The 23,435-nt window shown below is 61.7% G+C and overlaps 2 protein-coding genes across 2 annotated transcripts; both read left to right on the forward strand.

The window, feature by feature from the left end:
• The first annotated feature begins 4,400 nt into the window (after positions 1-4,400).
• FBXL16 (F-box and leucine rich repeat protein 16) lies at positions 4,401-16,188 on the forward strand. Its single transcript, XM_007130343.2, has 6 exons — positions 4,401-4,685; positions 11,443-12,098; positions 12,828-13,336; positions 13,696-13,780; positions 14,093-14,156; positions 14,416-16,188. The coding sequence occupies exons 2-6, from the start codon at positions 11,457-11,459 to the stop codon at positions 14,562-14,564; spliced, it is 1,449 nt and encodes a 482-aa protein (XP_007130405.2). The 5' UTR covers positions 4,401-4,685; positions 11,443-11,456; the 3' UTR covers positions 14,565-16,188.
• WDR24 (WD repeat domain 24) lies at positions 16,136-23,357 on the forward strand. The gene is made up of 8 exons (XM_007130351.4): positions 16,136-18,783; positions 20,203-20,380; positions 20,529-21,201; positions 21,730-21,848; positions 21,927-22,048; positions 22,142-22,246; positions 22,336-22,676; positions 22,853-23,357. The coding sequence occupies exons 1-8, from the start codon at positions 18,303-18,305 to the stop codon at positions 23,204-23,206; spliced, it is 2,373 nt and encodes a 790-aa protein (XP_007130413.1). The 5' UTR covers positions 16,136-18,302; the 3' UTR covers positions 23,207-23,357.
• The last annotated feature ends 78 nt before the right edge of the window (positions 23,358-23,435 follow it).

Consider the following 23,435-nt stretch of genomic DNA (forward strand, 5'->3'; position numbering starts at 1 on the left):
AGCCTCAGACCCACCTCCCACCAGTCTGGGGCCCCTGGCTCCCCACCCTCCTCCTCCCCCGGAAAATGGGCTAGTGTCCGTGGGTGCCTTGGAGGGGTTCCTAAAGGTGACCTAGTCTGGAAAGGACTGAGCTGGCCCCCTCAACACCAGGCTTCCCCTGCCTTCTGCCCCAGCTGATTCTTCAAGGGGCCCAGTGGTGATGCTGTCATCCACAGAAGACCACAGAGGCTGCCTCTCCTCACAGCTCCTGGCCCCACGCCCTGTGTGTGCTTCCCTGAAGCACCCAATGTCATAAGCCATCAGAGGTCTGCCACCCACAAGACAGGGCACCCAGAAGGCCACGCCTGGCCTTGCTTGCTGTGGGTGCAGGAGCAGACATGCTCAGTAAATACCTGAAGAGTGAGTGCATGGATCGATGAATGATACCCCAAATCTCAGGTAACTCCCCCAACATCTGTGCTCGGTTTGGAGGCTCCTTCATGTGCCCCCAGCTCCAGACCCTTCAGTGCCCTGACCCTCCAAAATGGGCCTCTCTGCATTCCCACTCAAAACCCAAGTCCTGGCAGAGGACTGGAGCAGATGCTGGGACAAGGAGCAGTCCAGGTGAGCCCTGCCCCTCCAGCAGGGGAGGCAACCCCACAGGGTAGGGGGCACAGGTGAGGAGCACACGTGACCGAGGGGGTGCTGGGCTGGCCAGGGCCTGTGAGAGCAACACAAAGCCCAGACAGAGGCAATGGGGGTGGAGGGATGGGAAGAGTGCCCCAGGTCTGGATGGAGCTTAGGGCCAACCAGGGACAGGAAGCTGGCCAGTGGGAGGTAGAACTTGGCTTCGAGGGGACAATGAGCCTAGCTCCTGAGGAAATGGTGAGAAAGCCCAAAAGGGTCAAGTTCTCCCAATTGCCCAAGACCTCCCACTTGGGCTCCCATTTCAGCAGAAGCGGGGGAGAGGGAGAGATGGGGGCTAAGCAGAGGCCAGATCAGCCTTGCCCCAAGCTGAGCCTGTGGCCGCCCAGACCCCTGCAGCCAGGACCTCTTGAATGTGTGCTCTAGTTGGCCCAGGGCAGGGTGCTTGCACCCCTTGGAGGGGCTGGGAGCAGGGGACAACGGGAACATTTCCCACAACTGAGAGCCAGGGGGTGCCAGGAAGCCGCCATCAAGTGACACGCTCCAGTGGTGCCCACCATGAACGCTGGCCTGGAATGCTCCTGACCAGCCTGACCTAGGGAGCCCTAGGGTGCTGGAGTGACCAGCCCTCCCAGAGACCCCATCAGGGAGACAGTCATATCTGCCAACTCTTCCGGGTAGCCTGAGCTGGTTCCGCTTCACCTGCACACCCACCCCACCTTCACTCCCAGGTGGAATCTGGCCTTGCCCACCTATGAGCCTGTACCTTGGAACACATGACAAGTTGCCTCCCTTGATGAGAAATCCACCCCCCTCCCCGCCCCACATACACCTTGCATCTTCTCTAGGAGCCAAAAACGCAGCTGCAGATTGATTTGCAGCTGAGCTAAAAATAACTGCCAGGCTCCAGCCAGGGCCCGGGAAAATATCCCATTGCTAGGAGACGTTACTGGGAGACCAACATTGCTAGGCAACAGGGTTGCCATGGTGACAGCTGGGCCCTGAGTCATCCTCAGCCCCGGCTGCTCCACCCCCCTGCCCCTGGTGAGTCGGGCCTGCGTCCTGGGAGGAGGGAAGGCAGGGAGCAGAAGCTGGAAGCAGCAGAGAGGCCTGCTGCCCACCGCCCGCCACCCACAGCTGCCAGGGCCACCCCACGCTGTGAGGTTCTCACTTCTGTGGGCGCCCATCTGGCTTCGGTGGTGAGGACTGTCAAACACACTTGTGGCCTTCCCACCCCACATGGTCCCCTCCCCAGGCACTCTCGGGGCTCCTGCCTCTGGGTGGGGAGCAGAAGCAGTGAGGGGCCCAGTGTCCATGTGGCCCCACAGCTTCAGAGCCGGCCTAATCACTAGGGAGCACAGGGCTCTCACCACCTGTGCTGCACTAGGATCTTCAGGGCAACCCCTTGGACCCCAGACTCATTTTCCAGGCGGGGAACTACTTGTCTGAGGCCCCATCCACAGAGGGAAGACTTGGGCCCAGGCATGTGGTTCCAGGGCACACATATCACCCCAGAACTCCCAAGGAAAGGCCTGAGGACCTGTGAGGAGCTTCAGGGAGTTTCAGAGCCACTGCCCCAGGCCTCCGGAGCCATGAGGGTGACCTCCTTGTTAAGAAGCCCCATTCCCTGATGTGACAGTGGCTCCCTCTCTCATAGCCTTCCAAGGTCTCAGATCCTCACCCCCTCATGCTCCAGAGCTGGAAAGCCCCAGCTGCCTGGACTGGGGAGACTCCTCCATGCCTAGGCATCAAGACAAGGGGTGCTCCAGTTGAGGGGTGAAGGTACTCCAAGTGAGGGGATGCTCCAGATGAGGGGTGCTCCAGGTGAGGGGTGCTCCAGGTGAGGGCATGATCTAGGTGAGGGACATGGTGCCTTCCTGGCCCTGGAGGGAGGCCTGTGTAGCTGAGACTCCAAGAGCAAGGGGCCAGGTACAGGGCAAGGCTGTGGGCTGGCAGTGCCAGAGACTCAGGGCTTTGCAGGCTGCAGCAAAGAGCAAACGGAGCCCTGGGAGCAAGGGGACCACATCTGCACTGTAAAGTGATGCCCCCTGCACCTGGGAGAACAGGTGGGGGCAGAGGTGAGCAGGGCACAGGTGTTCAGGAGGCCCCCACAGCAGTATGCATGTCCCTCTGAGCAAGATCTCTTCACTCAGATTCTCCCAAGGCAGGTGGCCTCTCGGGCCCCTTTGAGGGCATAACTTGCTCTCTGCCTGGGGCCCTGGCACTGCTGAGGGGCAAGAGCCCCTCAAAGTGCAAAGTGAAGTCCTGCCTACCAGTCAGGGCACTGTCCACATCGAGGTCCGTGCCGACCCATGCCTGCTCTCATGGGGTGGAGGCTGAGCACACAGTGGACATGACCCGATGGGTCAGAAAACACTCTCCCGGTCACCCCGAAGTCTTCACGCACCCCCTGCCTGTCCCACCAAGCCTCCCCCTTTGATCAGTGTCAGCAGGATGGTGACTCTTCAGTCCCTGCCACACAGAAGAGCTGCCTTCACCCCCGCCAGCATCCCACACACAGCCAGAGTGGCACCCCCCAAACCAGCCAGGGACAGGCCAGCCTGCTCCCTCTCCACTGCCCTCACCTCACACCAGCCCCACTGGGTCCTGCTTCCTGTCAAAATGTTGCAAACAACAGCTGGTTTCATTTTCTGTCAAGACTCTCAGTGGGGCTGCCTCTCTGCCCTGAGGCGCTTTCCCTGGTGTGAAAACCCAGCTTTGCTCTCCCTGCACCTGGGCCTTCTGCCATCTCCATTCCCAGGAGGTCCCAGGATGGGCAATATTAGCCTCTGTCTGAGCCAGCTGGGAGGCCTGGCATCCCCAGTGGCCCAGACAGAGCCCTCCACCCCCTCCTGCCAGGCCCCATTGTACCCCCCCAGCCTGCCCTATAAAGCTGCCACCACCGCGGCCTCCAACCCATTCCAGAGGGAATTTGCCTGGCTCCTTAGGCCTCAGGACCTTTGCACATCCCTTCCTGAACAACTTCGTCTGACCTTTCACCCTTGGGGGACTCAGTTTAAGCGTCTTGTTCTCAGGAGCCCCACTCCCACCACCACCCTCGCGGTCACCATCACGTGGCCCTCTTGAACGTTCACCGCACTCGTCACTCTCTGAAATGATCTACTGGTCTCTTGTTTCTCGGCTCTGCGGGTGTGCAACTGCGCTCCTCACTGAGGGAGGTTCCTGGGCCTGGCACCCGGCAGGTGCGCGGAAGATGCGAGGGCCGCGCAGGGGGCCTGGCCACCGGCTCCGCAAGAGGGGCCGGGAGGGGGAGGGTCGGACGGCCGGCGCCCAAGAGCTCGAGTCCTCTCCGCCCCGCAGGATTCGGGGTCCCCACAGCTCCGCAAAAGGCAGGGTTCTTTCCACCCGGCTCTCCCTTTGCGCGTCCAGCCCTTCTTTCGCCTTCCTCCCTCTCCCTCCCTCCCCTGCCCTCCTCTTTCCTCCCCGCCCCGCCGTGCGCCAGGGTTTGTTATTGTGCGGGCGCCCGTGGCGAGGGGAAGCGGGGGTGAGGACCGGGCTGGCGCGTGCCCGCGCGCGCCGCCGCGGGAGCGCGCTGTGCGCGCGGTAGGGCGCGGCGGGGCTCAGCATCCTCAGCGCCCCAGCCCGGGCTCGCCAACCCGGATTGGCTACCGGCGCCGGGGGCGCGCGAGGGAGCGGCGCGTAAGGCCGGGCGGCGGGCGGGCGCGGCGCCGCCGGCGGCTGGGGAGGAGCGCGGGGAGGAAGGCAGAGGAGGAGGGCGGGGAGGAGGAGGGCGGGGAGGAGGGAGAGGGGAGGGAGGAGGCGCCCGCCCGGCTCCCTGCAAAGCGGCCTTATTTATCTGGGCACAGCCTCAGCCTCCCCGGTGGGAGGCTCGGGGCGGCCGATCCTCTCCCACCCGGGAGCTCCTCTTCGAGGCGCTGCAGAGGGGGCCCGGCCAGGCCGGGCGCGGGGCGCCGGCCGGGCCCTGCCTGCCAGACCAGCACCTCGGCCGCCTCCCCGCTTCGCCGGTGCCCATGCCGGGCTCCCCATGACGGGAGGACGCCCGGTGGACAGCGTGGCATGAGCCAGGAGCCCGGGCCCAGGTAAGGTGTGTGTGCTGGGCCAGGCTTACAGGGCGGGTAGGGGTCCAGGCCACAACACCGCGGAGGCCACAATGAGCATGAGGCGGGGAGGGGGCTTGGGACAGCGCCGCCGCCACCCCCGGAGGGCTTACGTAACCGCAGCCCCTTCCCTGGCTGCTGCAGCTGGGCTTCCAGCCCTGCCAGGCCTTCCCGCAGCCCTTCACCCCAGTGGCTGGCCTGTCGAGGCCCGATCCCCATGGCAACTGGACCAAGGCTGGGGGTCGGTGCCACTGTGCTGTTCCCCTGTGGAAGCCGAATTGCAGGACCCCAGCTGGGTTGGCTGGGTGAGGTCCTGGACCCCACTGCACTCTGGGCTCCCCACCCCAGCACCATGAGCTCCTGCGCCTGTGAGACAGGTGTTATATACAATTACACTCCAGGAGGAGCTTGTGAACGCGTGGCCCGGTGGCTGATCTGCCTCTGGACACCTGAACCTGGCCCTGTTTGGAGCTGCCACAGTGGGAAGACGAGGCGAAGGGAGGGGGCTGGCCACGTGCCTGGCTCTGGAGGAGGGGTTGGGCGATGTCCAAGGCTGAAGGGCCGCAGAAGGAGAACTGGGCACCCTGAGACTGCTGGGGGAGGGTCTTGTCCTTCTGGGAGTTTGAGTGGGTGGGGAGAGTCCCCACCCATGACCCCAGAAGGAGAGAAGGCCTGGTTGTTGGAGCATCAGAGAACCCACAGCCCAGTGGCCACTCCTCCAGCCCCTCCCAGCCTCTGCACAGGAAGCCTTCCCTCCACGGAGAGAGCAGATGGCAGATGCTGCTTCACCTGCCGCCTCCGAGGGCCCACTGACCAGGGTCAGCTCAGGCCTCCCTGGGGCCAGGTGGGGCATGGGGCCCTTTCTTCCAGCAGACTCCTTTGAGGGATACTGGACAGCAGCCTTGGAGCAGAAGGCCTGAGCTGGGTCAGGACCCTGAGAGGTTTGGGGTCCCACAGACCAGGGCAGAGGCCTGATGGAGACCCACTGGCTTGGCAGGAGGTGGCCACAGGGCTGGACCGAATGCTATCTGGGGAGAAGGGAAATTCAAGCCCCAGTCATAAACACTGGCAGAGCAGGGAGGGCTGTTCAGCCCTCAGGGACCCCAGGATTCATCTGGCCCAGTGCCTGCCACGTCCACGGCCTGACCTGGCTCTCCCACCTCTACCACCCCTCACCTTGGGAGGCCTATGGGCACCTCTAACGCTGGGGAGGTTCATGGGACAGATGCCACCCTGCAGCTCACACCCGCTTCCAGGGCACTTGCATGAGTCCTGATTCCCCCTGCTCAGAAGGAAACAAATGGCCCCGAGGTCAGGGCACCTGGGACACTCAAGACAGCTGGGCCTCAGGCAGGCCTTCTCAGCCAGGGAGACACCTCACCTAGAGGTCGGGGAAGGGGTTCCTTGGCTGGCACTGTCAGCTGTCCACAGCCCCCATCTTGTCACACGTGGGAGCTTGCTGCTGTGTCTCAGAGGGCTGGCTCAGGGGAAGAGCGACGGTGGCAGCAAAGGAAGCACTATGGGGTAAGTGGGTGGCCCAGAACCTTCCCTACCAGTGGCCCGGGAGGAGCCTTAGCCAGACCAGCTGAAGAGGGTGGGCTCAGGCCACATTCCTTCCCTTGGCAGTGTTTGAGGCACTAGATGCCCCAGGCCTAGGCCCTGTGGGGCTCAGGTCCTTCAGAGCAGAGAGGCCAAGATGAGGACTGAAGCCCAACACCCACCCCCGAGGCACCCGGCCCCACAAGGCCGAGCTGCCCTGAGTTTGGCCTCAGGACTTGGTCTGCTGAGCACCGACTCAGGTCTCTCCTGAGGCCCACGTGCTCCCTTCCCAGAGCCCCCAGTGCACGGGTGGGGCAGCCCGCACCCCAGAAGCATCTCCGAGCTGGGGGCGGGAGGGGAGCGCTGCTGCTAGGACGTGTGCAAAGTGGCAGGGATGTGAATGTGCCTGAGTCACAGGGCTTGTCATGGAATTTGTCAGCCTGCGCTGTGTCCCCAATCCCAAACTATCCTAGCTGTCAACCCAGCCTCTGGGGCCACCACTGCAGATCGACCTGATGTGAGTTTTTCTGGCTACCAATGCCCTGCCCAGCTCCATGGTCTTCAGCTGGCAGGGAGAACTGGTCAGTGCAGGTTCTACTGGAGCCGGGCCCCCCAGCATCCAGGGCACACTGCCTTACGTGGGGGCATCAGGGATGAAGAGACCTCTGAGCTTAGGGCCATGAGGAGTGGGGGGTTTCCTGGGCATGAGCAATCTAAAAGAAGAGTGTCCCAGTGGTTGACATCAGCTTGCAGCCTCTGGAAGGAGGGCAGGGGCATGACAGGGGCACGCTGGGAGAGACCCCAGCCGAGGAACCCAGGCTGGGAGGGCACAGGGACTGAAGCAGAACAGAGCAGAGAAAGGAGGCAGCAGCAGGCTGGTGGGGGCCCGGGATTGCCCTCTGGACCACCATGCCTGACCTGAGTCTTGGGGTCAAATCCCAGCTTTGTACAACTTCTGAAAATTCACTCTCTGAGCCTCTCTCTCCCCACTTGTGGTCAGGCAGTGTTTGATGGGCTCAGACCAGCAGTGGGCGGGGGTGGGGGCCACGTGGTGCTGGGAAGAGCAGAGCAGCACCAGGCTTCCCTCCCTTCTGGTGCTTCCTGTCCCCTGCCCCCTGGGTCTGGCCAGATTATGGGGAACAGGCAGCCAGCTTCCTTAACTCTGCAGCTCTCAAGGGGGAGACTCAGTCAAAAAGGAGACATGAGCCGTCCTCTTCCCAAAGGTCTGAATAACGGCAAGGCCCACCCCAAGCCCCAGGGTCTTGGGAGCCTTCTCAGGGACTCTGGCATCAACCCCTCCCTCCCCTATGGACACTGGCCTCTGTCACAACCAGGACTGACAAGCTGAGCTACAGCTCTTCCACTGACTGCCTTCCATCCCGCCTCCTGGGCCTCTGTCAGCTGCACCCCTTTCTGCATGACCCTGATAAATGGACTGCCATTCTTTTCATTCAGCAAGCACTCAGAGGCCACTCAGTAGTCATGCTGTCTGTCCTCAAGGAGTCCCCAGCCAAGGAGAGGCAGACAGGTAGACAGTGATGATAATCCATGTGATGGCAGAGACTCTGGATATGCTTTCTCAGTGCTGGGGGGTCCCTCAGGGAGAGGCAGGGGCAGTGCTCACACTGAAGGATGGAAGAGAAGGAGCTGGCAGGGTTAAGGAGCAGGGAGGCCTACTGAGCAAGCAGGGGGACCAGCATGTGCCCAGGCAGAGAGGGGGAGGGGAGGAGGAATGCAGGACAGAGGGTCTGGCTGAACTGTAGGGTCAGGACTGGAAAGGGGCCAGAAGTGAGGCTGTAAGATGGACTTGCTGGGTCTCGGGGCCCAGTGACTTGACTTGCAGAAGAGGCAGCTCCTTATGAAGCCCCAGCATGGCAATCTGCAGACTCTTAGCCTGGAAGCCACCAAGGTCTGGAGTCCTCCCGCGAGCCCCTGGGACCCCCCCCATGCTTCACATGAGTCTGCTGGGGAAACACAGAGGCATGGTTAGCTCTCCCAAGTGGCACCCTGATCCAGCTCTGGCTCAGGCTGATGAGGACAAGACAACTAAAGTAGTGACCATCACCTCCGTCCTTCTCCTGGGGTGAACCCAGGACCCTCGAGCCCCTGCAGCCTATCGCAGGAGGAGGCCTCCCCCAGCACTCCACTCCACACAGAGACACAACACACCAGGGGCTGAGGCTGAGAACAGTGCAAGCCTGACCATCTTATTTTAAAAGGCTCTTTTCCTGGCGTTAGCTCCTGGTGCTTATCCCTAAGGGGGAAGTAGCCCCCAGTGGACTGGCAGCTGCCCCTTCCCCATCCTGGCAGGAAAATCCAAGCAGGTCCTCCTAGCCCCACTGGGTGCAGCAGGGGCAGGTACCGAGAAGGTGGGAGGCTCTGCAACCCGTCTGGCTGGGGGGATGGAGCCAGGGTCAGGGCCAGGCAGAGGGGCCCTCATCCCAGCCCCCCAGGGACCTCTTGCCTAACTGGCAGGCAGACCCATTTCCGAAGTGAACAGTGAGCATTCTCCCAAAGCCCTGACCCCTGGGCTAAGGTGTGGCTGTTTCTAGTTTTGAGCTAAAGAGCCAGGGCTCAGGCTGGGTCAGAGGCTTAAGGATGAGGAGCAGCTGGAGCACAGGAAGACCATGGACAAGGTTGAGGAGCGGCAGGGCTGCCTCTGTGGGAAGGCAGCTCCAACCCAGGGCATGGGGGTGCTGACCAACAGGCTGACCAGTGCCTTCTGGCCGGGGATGGGGTGTGGGATGAGGGGCAGTCAAGCCTTGGACACTCCCCACAGGCTGCTGAGGGCCATCTTTGGCATGGCCCCTCCCTCCTGTGGGCTCTTTTACATGGGCCAGTTCCACCCTGAGGTATGGAGGGTGGGGATGGGACTGTGGGTGTATGCAAATGTGAGCTCCTGTCGGGGACGGGAAGGGAGCCCCGCAGATGCCCGGGGCATACACGTGATCCCCCCAACTCAGGCGCTCCACGTGCACACCCATGGCTGGGAGAATTTTCAACCTAAATCGGCACTGCTCTTGAGTTATTTCTCCCCTGGTGCCGCCTCCGCCGCCTCCTCCTCCGGATCTTAGCCGAGCGGGCGTCTCCTCCCCCCGCCCCACACCCCAAGCCTCCAGGGCCCCTCCCAGCTCCAGCTGAACTGGGTTTGCCGGGCCGTACCCCTCCCTACCCCACCCCGCCGCTGTCCGCGGTGGAGAGGGCCGGGCCTGGACTGGCCTCCTAGCCCGCGCGAGGCGGCTGGAGGGGCGCTGTCCATGGTGCTGCCGCCGGGCGTCAGGCCGGCCGCGCCTGCTCTGCAGGAAGCCGGCGTGCCCCGCTCTGGGGACACAGAAGGTATTCAGGCTGGGGCTACCCCTCTGTACCCAGCACAAATCGCAGGAGGGAGTTGCCAGGATAGCCTCTCCACTGGCCCCAGGAGTGGGGCAGGGGCAGTTGTGGGCTTCATCCTGTCCCTCCATGAGGCACTGCTGTCCCAGGATGGTCCCCTCCTAGGTACTGGCATTAAGCGATATCGGGCAGCCCTCATGTCAGGCCACCCCTGCCACTGTGGGCAAACTGTACCTCCTGGGAACCTCCTGTTCCTAATCTGAAAACGGTGGTAAGAGTAGTGCTTTCCCCTGTGCCCCCCACCCAGGCTGCTGTAAGGTTGAAATACACAATTATGCCGGTGGGCATTCAGCAAATGTTGTTAGGGATGTCGTGTATCAGCCAGTGTGAGGCTGCTATTACCTGGTCATGAGCTGTAGTGAAGGGGCAGCCAAGGTGTGGGAGCCTCCTCTGGGGAGGGAGGCCCTGGGGTGGACTGCCAGCCTGGAAGTGCATGGCTACCAGGGCAGGAAGGCCTTTGGACCCAAAGCTGGTTGGCAGCCGTGAGGGCCACATGTCCCAGTAAGACCCTTGGACCCAGCCCAGGATGCACCCCCTCCCCAGATGTGGAATACTGGCAAGTGTTGTCCTGTCCAGGGCTTGGACGCCAGTGGAGGGTGTGGTGCTGGGAAGAGCAGGGCAGGACCACTGGCTCCCCTCCCTCCTGGGAGCTCCTGTCCGCTCACCCTTGGGCCAGCAAGCTACGAGCCATGCACTGCACGTAGTCCTTGTCACATGCCGTCCCGTGGGGCAGTATTGTCACTTCCCAGACTTTGAAGTGAGGAAAGTGAGGTTTGGAGAAGGAAGTGGCTCCCCAAAGCCACATAGCCAGAGTGGGGTGAGCCACTGGGTACGCTACCTCCTCGCTGAATGTCTGAGGTGGGGATGGGCAGGAGATCTGGAATGTGGGACAGATGGTAGTGCTGTGGGGGTCCTGCTGCCCCTTCTCTCCAGGGTCGTCTGTGCCCAGTGCCCTCTGCCACCCATTCACAGCCTTGGAGGCCTGAGGAGGGGAGCTGGGGGTTGGTCTCAGCCCCCACCCTGTGGGAAGCTCCCTACACATAGCCTTCCACAGCCAGCTCAGCGTCCATGTCTTGGCTCCACCACTTACTATGACCTCAGGCAAGCAACTCATGCTGCCTCAGCCATGATTTCCTCATCTGTACAGTGGGTACAGTCATCACATCATCGTCCTCAGTGGGTTGAGTGGAGGATTAAAGAAACAGTATGTGTGCAGGGCTCACTGTGCTGGCATCACGGTAAGCACCCTGGGAAGACACCTGCCTTTTCTCTGGGTAGATTCTGAGCCACAGAACCTCCTGTAGCCACTGAGATTCTCAGAGGCTGGTGTGTGAGTCTCAGATGGCTTACTCAAACCACTCCAGACAGCTACGCTGGCACCCCATAGAGGAGTGGCCAGAGAATGCCCCAAACCCTCAGTTCCCCAGCCCCTGTCCAGCAGAGGCAGGCCTGGCAGACATTGATGGTGAGCAGCACAGGTAAAGGGAGCAGTCATGGGCGAATGTCCCTCCATCTCTGTTCTGTCATCTGTAAAATGGGAGCCATAGTACCTAGGTATCGGAAAGCTCTGTGAGTGGGTGGAGGTTGAGCTCAGTGCATACAGTAGGTGCTCAAGGAGTGTCGTGGTCATGACCAGCCCTGCCTTCCTGTAACTGCTCAGTCAGGGAGGAAGGGAGGAAGGGACTTACACTCAGATCCTTTCTGTTGGGTGGTTCTGGGAATGGCATGGGAGGGGACGCCCATGGATGGAAAGGAGTCCAGTTCTGCCCTGGCAGCAGACTCACTACCCTCTCCTGGACCCTGTCTGCAGACCGAGCGAGGAAGATGTCGAGCCCGGGCGTCAACGGCGACCCCAAGCCTCCATGCTTGCCTCGCAATGGCCTGGTGAAGCTGCCAGGCCAGCCGAACGGCCTGGGCACAGCCAGCATCACCAAGGGCACGCCGGCTGCCAAGAACCGCCCCTGCCAGCCACCCCCGCCCACCCTCCCACCACCCAGCCTGGCTGCCCCGCCACCCCGGGCTGCTCTGGCCGGGGGCCTGTGCCCCCAGGCAGGGCTCCCCCTTGGTGGACCAGCCTTAGCCCCAGTGCCCGGGCCCCCGGTAGAGCGGCCGCCACTGGCCACAGACGAGAAGATCCTCAACGGCCTCTTCTGGTACTTCTCAGCTTGCGAGAGGTGCGTGCTGGCCCAGGTGTGCAAGGCCTGGAGGCGTGTGCTCTACCAGCCCAAGTTCTGGGCGGGCCTCACGCCTGTGCTGCATGCCAAGGAGCTCTACACAGTGCTGCCTGGAGGTGAGAAGGAGTTCGTGAACCTGCAGGGCTTCGCAGCACGTGGCTTTGAGGGTTTCTGCCTGGTTGGTGTCTCCGACCTGGACATCTGTGAGTTCATCGACAACTATGCCCTCTCCAAGAAGGGTGTCAAGGCCATGAGCCTCAAGCGCTCCACCATCACTGATGCCGGCCTGGAGGTGCGCACCACCACTGGCCCAGAAGGGCAGGGATGGGGGGCAGGGCCAGGCAGCAGCCACTCAGCACATGTGGGGGGAGTAGGAAGAAGCTTGGGCACACAAGCAGCAAAGCAGCCAAGGGTGGGGTCGGTGTCCTGAGGAGTGTAGCTCTGGGGTGGGGGGAGCAGGACTGGCTACATAATTTGGGGGACCAAAATGAAAATTCGGGTTCCTTGTTCAAAGATGACTAAGAATTTCAAGACAGCAACAGCAAAGCAGTCAATTAAATGCGAGGCCGTGCATGCCCAAGAAGCTCACATTGGGTAGGGAGGATGCTGGAGGAGGTGGGAGGAACGGGGCAAAGGTCAGAGAAGCAGCTGTGGAGGCAGGCCCTTCCCCAGGACCTGGACTCTTAACATCACATCATTAACACCTATGGCTCTGAGCACCTGCTCTGGCCAGGCCCTGGACTCCCAGGCCCCCTGTGCCCTGCCTCCTCTTTTAGATGTTGTTCAAGTGTAACGAACACACTGTAAAGTGCACTTGTCGGAATACAGCTTGATGCACGTTTACACCACATACACGCTTAAGAACACAGCTTCCTGCCCCTCGGCAGGCTCCTTCTGCCCTGTCTCCTACCATCCTCACCATGCCCTGGGGGAAGGGGCGTGTCTGGGGAAAACGTGGTAGGGTTGCACCCTGGCGAGGGGGAGGTCAGGGCCTCCTGACCCCGCGCCTGCCCGCCCTCAGGTGATGCTGGAGCAGATGCAGGGCGTGGTGCGCCTCGAGCTGTCAGGCTGCAACGACTTCACCGAAGCTGGGCTGTGGTCCAGCCTGAGCGCGCGCATCACCTCGCTGAGTGTGAGCGACTGCATCAACGTGGCCGACGACGCCATTGCGGCTATCTCTCAGCTGCTGCCCAACCTGGCTGAGCTGAGCTTGCAGGCCTACCACGTGACGGACACAGCACTGGCCTACTTCACGGCACGCCAGGGCCACAGCACGCACACGCTGCGCCTGCTCTCCTGCTGGGAGATCACCAACCACGGCGTGGTCAACGTGGTGCACAGCCTGCCGAACCTCACCGCACTCAGCCTCTCTGGCTGCTCCAAGGTCACCGACGATGGTGTCGAGCTTGTGGCTGAGAACCTGCGCAAGCTACGCAGCCTCGACCTCTCGTGGTGCCCACGCATCACTGACATGGCGCTCGAGTACGTGGCCTGCGACCTGCACCGACTGGAGGAGCTCGTGCTGGACAGGTGTGCGCGTCCCCCACCCCGGGGCCATGGAGGGCAGGGCTGGGCGAGGCCTGCCGGACCTCTAAGCAGGGAGCCTAGTGGACTAGTGGACAGGCCTATAGCTAGAGTAGGGCTGCAGCAAGAGGGGGGTGGGGCGGGGCCCTCATAAGAGGCCTGCCTAGTGTGGGCTATAACACGAGAGCAGGGCTGAGCTGTGTCCCCCTGGTAGGGAACACCACCAAGGGGTCAGGTGGGGGCGGAACCTGGTGGGGCGGGGCATGTTGGGGCAGGAGGGGAATTCACGCCCGGGACACTTCGGGAAAAGGAGGAAGGGGTCGGGTGTTTTGAAGGTGGGCAGCCTCCTTCTGTTGCGACCACAGGTGTGTACGCATTACGGACACTGGCCTCAGCTATTTGTCCACCATGTCGTCCCTTCGCAGCCTCTACCTGCGATGGTGCTGCCAGGTATCAGCCCTCCATGCCTCCAGAGATTGGGGAGTAGGCAGGGGAGGTGGGGGGCACGGGGAAAGCCCCCACCCAGACAAGCCGCTGACCTGCACCCGGCCCGCTCAGATCCTTTAAGGAAGTCTGGGATCCCTCCACACCCAAGCGGCCGACGTAAGCGAAGCGCAGAGTCCCCAGGGCCTCACCGACTCCGTGGGGAGCTGAGAACCCTCGTTTTGAACCCACCCCCTGCCCCCTATGGCCTGACCCCAGGAGTGGGGCTCCCTCGGGGCGCGAACGGAAATAGTTAACTCGCCCCGCCTTCCCGCCCAGGTGCAGGACTTCGGGCTGAAGCACCTCCTGGCCATGAGGAGTTTGCGTCTCTTGTCTCTGGCAGGTGAGACACCCCCTGCCGCCCTCCTGTGACCACCCACCCCCATTAGTCCGACTCCGCCAGCCCTGTCGGGTCCCCTGTGCAGACCCATACCTGGTGCTGACTCGCTGCGTCCCAAGTCCCAGTCAGAAGGCGGAGACGCCGGGCAAAGTTTAGCCCGGCCCGGTCCTGCCCGGCCCCCGAGCTCACTCCCCCAGCCCCGCCCTCCGGAGCCCTCGGGCCGCGCCCACTCAGCCGCCGCCCCGCCTCCCGCCCGACGCAGGCTGCCCGCTGCTGACCGCCACCGGGCTGTCGGGCCTGGTGCAGCTGCAGGAGCTGGAGGAGCTGGAGCTGACCAACTGCCCTGGGGCTACCCCCGAGCTCTTCAAGTACTTTTCGCAACACCTGCCCCGCTGCCTCGTCGTCGAGTAGCGCGGGGCCTCCCCGCCTCTCGGCCCCTCGCTCTCCTCCCGGCCCCGCCTCGAGCAGGGAGGGCGGTGGGTGGGCCAGCCCCGCGCACGCACGCACGCTCGGGGAATTTGTGCATGCCCCTCGCACCCGCAACTGCACGCCCGCCCTCCACAACGCCACAGCCGCCGCCATCGTTTGCCCGCCCGCTGGGTGCGGGGGGCTGGGGCTCGGTCCTGCGGGCTCTTTGAGCTCGCCAGACGGCCGCCCCTACCGCCTTCCCCGCCACACCCCGCTGTCTCCCCCACCCCTGGCAGGGCCCAGGGGGATTGAGGGGAGCTGGGTCCCTCAGGACACAGGGGCCCGGAAGAGACCCCAGGGCTTCCCGCATCTTCCACTGCACCGCGCCTGGAACCCTCCGAGGGTTGCGAGGGGAAACAGGCCGCCGCCAAAGCCATGGCCCACCCAGGAGCCCAAGTCCCACCCGCCCTTCCCCCACCTCATACCAGCCTGACCCCAGCGACCTCCCTTCTTACATGCCGCCGTGTGAGACAGGCCGTGCTCGCCCCATCCCCATCCACTGGCATAAGGTCCTTGGGCCCTGGCCAGGCTAGGGCAGAATTGGATTAAGAGAGGGACCGCTGGGCTGACAGTGACCTTGGCATAATCAACATTAGCCCAGCTGGCTCCAGTCCATCTCAACCCAGGGGTGGTACAGCTACCTTGAGAGACCTGAAGCTGGAGCGACCATCAGGGCCTGCAGGCCTTGGGAGCAGTCCTGGGTGGACCCTGCCCCGCAGCCCCTGTAGCCAGCTGGGCCCAGGCCCCTCAGCATCACACTTCACCCAGGGCAGGTATCCGTCAGGTGGAAGCTGGAAAAGGGGGCCCCAGCCAGCGGCTCCGATCTTCCAGTGGCCAGCTCACCCTCAACACCCAGAGGAGGAAGGGCTCCTTTCTAGCCTCACACCCCTCCCCAGCTTCCCAAACTTCTACTTGCCCACATGGGTTCACCGTGTTCTGTCCAATCCCAAGATATTGGGAGGTCCCGGGGGTGCTGGCACATCTTGGCAATTACTGAGGAGGGGGCTGGGACCCCTTTCCATCCCAACCTTGAGCCCCAGGATATACAGCACCCACATCCAACCTTGGGACACTCCCCCCACCCCCCCATCCGGTTGGAAGAGAGTAACCAGTTTCCAGAGAGCCAGAGAGTGAGAGAGAGAGAGAGAGAGAGAGAGAGAGAGAGAAAGAGCGAGCGAGAGATGCTGTTGAAGAGAAACAGTTCAACAGCCCAAAGATTTCCCTGCCCCTGGAGCGCTGGCCAGAGGCTCCAGGGCTGAGGTGGTCAGGAGCCAGTTTCTTCAGCCCCTCCTCCCCACAGCTCCCTAGTGGGGAGGGGCAGCTGTCCATTTGTCCAAAGTATTAATGCAACTGAAGCTGTGATATTTCCAACGACTGTAGGAGGAAAAATTAGGGGGAGAGAGGAAAACAAAACCAACCAACCCCTAAAATCATTTTCTTATTGTACATACGACCTCATTCTCCTGTATATGCGGAAGATATAACCTTATATTTGGTAAGTGTTTCTTGTGCTATTTTATCACGTGACCTGTTTATAAAAATATATATTAAAAAAGTTGTAAAAACATATGTCTGAATTGGTTTTAGGTCATGACGCCATGGTGGGGGGAAGGTGTATCTGTCCTGAGTGGCCCAAGTCTGAATTTTTGTGCACCTCTCAACTCAGCAGACTTACTGGTTCTTTCAACAAACGTGCAGAGGCTGGTAACACTGTGCCAGACTGGAAACCCAGCAGCGACCAACAGAAGGTCCCTAACCTCTCACTGCTTCAGGGGGGGAGAGACACTAAAATCATTACACATAACATTCCCTCCATAATATCTAGGATCTAGCCCATCCTTCCAGAAGGGCAAGAGTGAGGCCTGTTTCATGCACAGGGTAACTAAGGATAGGAATGGGTCAGGGATATTCTAAAACGGGTCCGCAACACCCCCCCACTCCCGGCCGCACAGCAGGAGGTGAGCGGCAGGCGAGCAAGCAAAGCTTCATCTGCCGCTCCCCATCGATTGCATTACCACCTGAACCATCGCTCACATTACCGCCTGAACCTTCTCAGCCCCCACCCACGTCCGTGGAAAAATTGTCTTCCACGAAACTGGTCCCTGGTACCAAAAAGGTTGGGGACCGCTGTCCTAAAAGATCACACAGTGCAGCACGGACAGACCAGGGCTCATACCCAGGAGAGAAAGGCAGGCTCAGAGAGTCACTGATTGAGCTGAGCCGCTTGTGTGAACAGGTCGGGTCAGGCACTCGAGCTCTTGGAGACAGAGACAGATGTGATCCCTGCCTGGTTGAGTTCACACTCGTGTGCAACAGATGATAACCAGTATACAAAGGAATGGGCTGTGACAAGCGCTGTGGAGGTGACAGTGACTGGAGAGGCCACGTTAGATGGGGTGGCCAGGGAAGGCCTCTAAGAACGTGACATTTAAGGTGAACTCTGAAGGAGAAGGAGAGGCCTTCTGGAGATGGCAGCGGGCGAAAACGTGCAATGGCCATGAGGCAGGGAAGATCTTGCCCAGCTGGAAGAAGGGCTAGAAGCCGCCGTGGCTGGAGGTGCGCGGAGAGAGGAAGAGGCCGGGAGTTTGCGATTTACTCACAGCGCGGTGGGGACTTATGGGGGACCTTAGGCCTTAGAGTGGTACCTGACTGCTGTGCGGGGTTCAGATCAGGGGGAACGAGGAACCGAGGGAGAACCGTTAGAAGGCTGCTCCTGGGGTCCCGGGGAGGGCGAGAAAGGAGGCGGAGACGATGGAGGGATTCAGGACTAGTTTAGGGATGCCTGGACTTGCTGATGGACCTTGGGGCAGAGATGAGCACTAGCATTAAAACACTGCGATAAAAAAAAAAAAAACCACCACCACTCGAGGGCGGAACCGGGGGAGCCCCTCTACCCTAGTCCTGGTCAACCCTTCCGCCTCCACCAGCGCAGCTCCCTGATCCGGAACTTTTGTGGCGTGGGAACCCGCCTCCGGCGAGGGGCTGGCAAGAAAAGGACCACGTCCGGCGGGGGGCGGGAAAGAGACGGGCTGCTTCCGGCGCGGCGGTTCCTCCCCGGCCCGGCAATTTTAGGAAATGGTTCGGGTGCTCTCGGAAGAAGAGACTTCTCCGTTCGGCTGGCTCTGTTCCCGCTGCCTCCGCTCCACCGCAACCTCCGCGCCGCCAGCCTCTCCTGCCTCCGGTCCCGCCAGAGCCCCCCCCCGCCCCCCGCCAGGCTCCTTAAACAGCTCGGTCCTTGAAGTCCCTCTGTATCCCTCGCGCCTCTATAGCCTGTGTTCTCCCGGCTTCTCTATCCTTCTGCCCCCCTTCCAGAGGCCGACTTTGCGGACGGTGGGAACCACCTGGCTTCCCGGGCGGGATTGACTGACCGAACGTCCAGTGACTATCCTAATCTGGCAGTTGGGGAGTTGGAGAGGTGGCCTGGCCTGGGACTGACCAGGTAGCGTCTTCCCCAGAAGTCAGACATGGGACTGACTGGCCTCAGGGCAGCTATGGTGCCTTCTGACTGCCCAGCCAGGGTGATGGAATTTGCCTGTGAGACTGACTGACTAATGGTGGACTGCCCTGGACTAAGCAGTTTTGCAGGAACCACCCAGGGTAAAGGCTCTGAACTGACAGGTCCCTACCCCCAGTGACCAGCCCTGCCAACTTCACTGACCTATCCCCACCACCCGTGCAGCCATGGAAAAGATGTCCCGCGTGACTACAGCCCTGGGTGGCAGCACGCTGACGGGCCGCACCATGCACTGCCACCTGGATGCACCAGCCAACGCCATCAGTGTGTGCCGTGATGCGGCCCAGGTGGTTGTGGCAGGCCGCAGCATCTTCAAGATCTATGCCATTGAGGAGGAGCAGTTTGTGGAGAAGCTGAACCTTCGTGTGGGCCGCAAGCCCTCGCTCAACCTGAGCTGTGCAGATGTTGTTTGGCACCAGATGGATGAGAACCTGCTTGCCACAGCGGCGACCAATGGCGTCGTGGTCACCTGGAACCTGGGCCGGCCGTCCCGCAACAAGCAGGACCAGCTGTTTACGGAGCACAAACGCACGGTGAACAAAGTCTGCTTCCATCCCACTGAGGCCCACGTGCTGCTCAGTGGCTCCCAGGATGGCTTCATGAAGTGCTTCGACCTTCGCAGGAAGGACTCTGTCAGCACCTTCTCGGGTGAGGCCCTTGGAGGCGGGTCGGGCAGGTGTGCATCTCTGCAGGTGGCTGGCCTGTCTAGGCGGGTTGAGAAATGCTGTGTGCATCAAAGGCCCTCAGATGTGCTCTCAGAGGGCTTCCTGGAGGAGGAGCCAGCCGAGCTGGCACTGGAAGAGTGGGTGGAGGTGAGCAGGGCAGGGGCAGGGCAGCGGTAGGCCTGGTGGAAATGTGAGGGGTACCTGGAGTGTGGTCACAGCTCTGATGCACTTATGGAGTCAGCAGGAGTCAAGGCTGACTGTGAGATCAGGGAGAGAGCAGGGCCTGAGCAGATCCACAGCCCACCTGGGCAGCTGAGCAGAGGGTTTGTTTTGCTGTCTCCTCTTTCCTTGCCTCAGAGCTCCAGGCCACCTTATTGCACAAAGTCTATCTCCAGGGTCCTCAGCCCAGGGAAGCAGTGGGGAGTGGTGCACTGCTTGGTCGCCCCCCACCTCCCCAGTTCTCTTCCCAGCAGGCCCAGCTCCCTGACAAACCCCCTTGAGCCAGCTCTCCCTTTTCACCTCGATAAGACCAAGTGAAGCACAGGGCAGAGCCCAGAGAGAATCTGAGGGCCTCTTAAGACAGACCTTGAGCCATCTGTGCTGGGGAAAAGCCGGACACTGCACTCAGAGGCTCTTGGTGTGGTGGTCCACAGGGCTGGACGTGTACCCTCAAGGTGTCCAATGCTCTGGGGCTGACCTGGCAGCTCCAGCTCAAGGTGTAGGGACTGGGCAGATCCTGGGGCATCCCATCCATGCCTCTGTGGGCCTGAGGCCCCCGAAGAATTGTATTCGGCCCACTGAGGCCCCTGTTCATTCAATGCTCTTGATACCTGGTCCTGAAGCCGACCACAGCTTCGCCCAAGGACTGATGTCAGGTGTAGAATCCAGGGAAAATCGAGGTCCAGGAGTCTGTGTCAAAAACCACCCAATGGGGCTTCCCTGGTGGCGCAGTGGTTGAGGGTCCGCCTGCCGATGCAGGGGACACAGGTTCGTGCCCCGGTGCGGGAAGATCCCACATGCCGCAGAGCGGCTGGGCCTGTGAGCCATGGCCACTGAGCCTGTGTGTCTGGAGCCTGTGCTCCGCAACGGGAGAGGCCACAACGGTGAGAGGCCCGCGTACCACAAAAAAAAAAAAAACCCAACCAACCACCCAATGTCTTGTGTCCCTCTCACCAGCCCAGGCTATTGTGTCTGCTCTGCCAGGCCTCTCCTCGCCCCTGTCCACCCTGGGCAGGACTTGGCAGTATCTACTCCACCCTCTAGGCCTCCTGGCCTGTGCCATGGGCAGGCATGTGACACCAGTCCACATCCATTCTCAGGGATCCCCCTTGGTTGTTGGAGTCCCTGTAGGTTACCCACCCACCCATCCCCAACTCTCCCTCCACTGACGTCCTGCCCACAGGCCAGTCTGAGAGTGTGCGTGACGTCCAGTTCAGCATCCGGGACTACTTCACCTTCGCCTCCACCTTTGAGAACGGCAACGTGCAGCTCTGGGACATTCGGCGGCCCGACCGCTGTGAGAGAATGTTCACGGCCCACAATGGGCCTGTCTTCTGCTGCGACTGGCACCCCGAGGACAGGTGTGGGGTGGGATGGGGGCCGGGGCAATGGGGCAAGATGGGTGGGGCTTATGGAAGGGCTCTCTCACTGCCTCAAGACCTGTGAGACAGAGTGGGGAGCCCTCCCACCCCAAAAGAGGTCACTGAGGACCTCACGGGCCTTCCACAGGGGCTGGTTGGCCACAGGTGGGCGTGACAAGATGGTAAAGGTCTGGGACATGACCACACACCGCGCTAAGGAGGTGCACTGCGTGCAAACCATTGCATCCGTGGCCAGAGTCAAGTGGCGGCCTGAGTGCCGCCACCACCTAGCTACGTGCTCCATGATGGTGGACCACAACATCTACGTGTGGGACGTGCGCCGGCCTTTTGTGCCAGCTGCCATGTTTGAGGAGCACCGCGATGTGACAACAGGCATTGCTTGGCGCCACCCGCACGATCCCTCCTTCCTGCTCTCCGGCTCCAAGGACAGCACCCTGTGCCAGCACCTGTTCCGTGATGCCAGCCAGCCTGTTGAGCGTGCCAACCCTGAGGGCCTCTGCTATGGTCTCTTTGGGGATCTGGCCTTCGCAGCCAAGGAGAGCCTAGTGGCCACTGAATCAGGGCGCAAGCCCTACACTGGGGATCGGCGCCACCCAATTTTCTTCAAGCGCAAGTTGGACCCTGCCGAGCCCTTCTCAGGCCTCGCCTCCAGTGCCCTCAGTGTCTTTGAGATGGAGCCTGGCAGCAGTAGCATGAGCTGGTTCGTGGACACGGCTGAGCGTTATGCCCTGGCTGGCCGGCCACTGGCCGAGCTTTGTGACCACAATGCGAAAGTGGCTCGGGAGCTTGGCCGCAACCAGGTACATAGGGCTGGGCTGAGGGCCATGATCTTGGTGCAGGGTCAGGGAGCTCCTCTGACTGCTGCGCCCAGACGCTGCCCTGAGTTCAGTGCTCAGTTCTGGTTGAGGTCACCACCGGCTCTTGCCCCAGTAACTAAGGGTGTCCAGAGCCCCAAGTGGGCCAGATGCCAGTGCCATTCCTGGGATGCAAGTCTGGGGTGCTGTGGGGTTGGAATCCCCGCTTCTGGCTTATCCTTGCTTTTAGACTTCCCGAGGTGTCCAGCCCTACAGAGAAGGCCCACACTGCCTCGCTTATCACCTCCCGGGGACCCCAGGCTCATTTCCATCTTTCTTTCTGTGCCTCTACAGGATCGAGGCTAGGGTTTTTGTCTTTCCATGGGCGTCCGTTTCCCACCTGCGGCAGGCCAGGATATTGGGTCCCTGGGGCAGCTGAAAGCTGAGGGTTTGTGGTTCCATCCAGGCAGAGGGGGGCCTGCACGGGGCGCCAGGGACCCAGGACCCCCGTGAGTGACCAGTGCCCACCCCTAGGTGGCGCAGACATGGACCATGCTACGGATCATCTACTGTAGTCCTGGCCTGGTGCCCACCACCAACCTCAACCACAGCGTGGGCAAGGGCAGCTCCTGTGGCCTGCCACTCATCAACAGGTAGACACCTGGGGGTGGCTTTCCCCAGAGGGTGGGATTGTTGGGGCCCACCTATCCATTGGCCTTCCCTGCCTCCAGTTTCAATCTAAAGGATATGGCCCCAGGGCTGGGCAGTGAGACTCGGCTGGACCGCAGCAAGGGTGACGCACGGAGTGACACAGTGCTGCTAGACTCCTCAACCACGCTTATCACCAACGAAGGTAGGCTGGGAGCAGACGTAGGACATTCATGGGAGTGAGACTGGGGCCTCCCAGAGTGAGCTGGCCTTGCAATGCTCTCCCTCCCTCGGGCAGATAACGAGGAGACAGAGGGCAGCGACGTGCCTGCCGATTACCTGCTGGGTGATGTGGAAGGTGAGGATGACGAGCTGTACCTGCTGGACCCGGAACACGCTCACTGTAAGTGGGGGCTTGGGGAGGGGTGGGGCCAGGAGGCGGGGCCAGAGGCTCATACCCTGCCTACCCCCCACCCCCCGCCCGCATCGCAGCCGAGGAGCCCGAGTATGTGCTGCCCCAGGAAGCCTTCCCACTGCGCCACGAGATTGTGGACACCCCACCCGGGCCTGAGCACCTGCAAGACAAGGCCGACTCGCCCCATGTGAGTGGCAATGAGGCAGATGCAGCCTCCCTGGTGCCTGTGGACTCTTCCTTCTCACTCATCTCCGTCTCACACGCACTGTACGACAGCCGCCTGCCGCCTGACTTCTTCAGTGCCCTGGTGTGCGACATGCTGCGCTTCTATGCGGAGCAGGGCGATGTGCAGATGGCCGTGTCCGTGCTCATTGTGCTAGGTGAACGCGTGCGCAAAGACATCGACGAGCAGACCCAGGTGGGTGACAAGGTCGGGGGGGGGTCTCCCTGGAGCAGCTACTACCCCCAGGACTACCCCTGCACGCCCCGCCTGCACCCGCCCCTCTGTCTGTACCCAGCACACTTGGGGGAAGCTCCTCAGTGTCCCCGAAACCCTGGTCTCTTACCTCCTTCCTCCCCTCCCTGCACCACCAGGAGCACTGGTACACGTCCTACATCGACCTGCTGCAGCGCTTCTGCCTCTGGAATGTGTCCAACCAGGTGGTCAAGCTCAGCACCAGCCGTGCCATCAGCTGCCTCAACCAGGCCTCCACCACCCTGCACGTCAACTGCAGTCACTGCAAGCGGCCCATGAGCAGCCGGGGCTGGGTCTGCGACAGGTGCCACCACTGCGCCAGCATGTGCGCCGTCTGCCACCACGTGGTCAAGGGTCTGTTCGTGTGGTGCCAGGGCTGCAGTCACGGTGGCCACCTGCAGCACATCATGAAGTGGCTGGAGGGCAGCTCCCACTGCCCCGCCGGATGCGGCCACCTGTGCGAGTACTCCTGATCCGCCTGCCGGACCTGGATGGGTGTGCGGGGCTTGTGAACCAAATAAAGGAAGCGAGAGACGTATTGAGGCTGCCTGTCACCCGGTCGCGTCGCTTACAGTCCAGTCCCCGCGCGGGCGACTCTGGTGGGCGGGTGGCAGTGTGTCCACGGGAGCTGGCAGAAGCCAATAGCAGCTCTTGGCGCGACCTTCGTCCCGCCTTCCGGAAGTGCCCCCTCTTTCCAGGACG

The sequence above is a fragment of the Physeter macrocephalus genome, unplaced genomic scaffold (genome assembly GCF_002837175.3).
Source record: "Physeter macrocephalus isolate SW-GA unplaced genomic scaffold, ASM283717v5 random_105, whole genome shotgun sequence".
In the NCBI taxonomy this organism is placed as follows: domain Eukaryota; kingdom Metazoa; phylum Chordata; class Mammalia; order Artiodactyla; family Physeteridae; genus Physeter; species Physeter macrocephalus.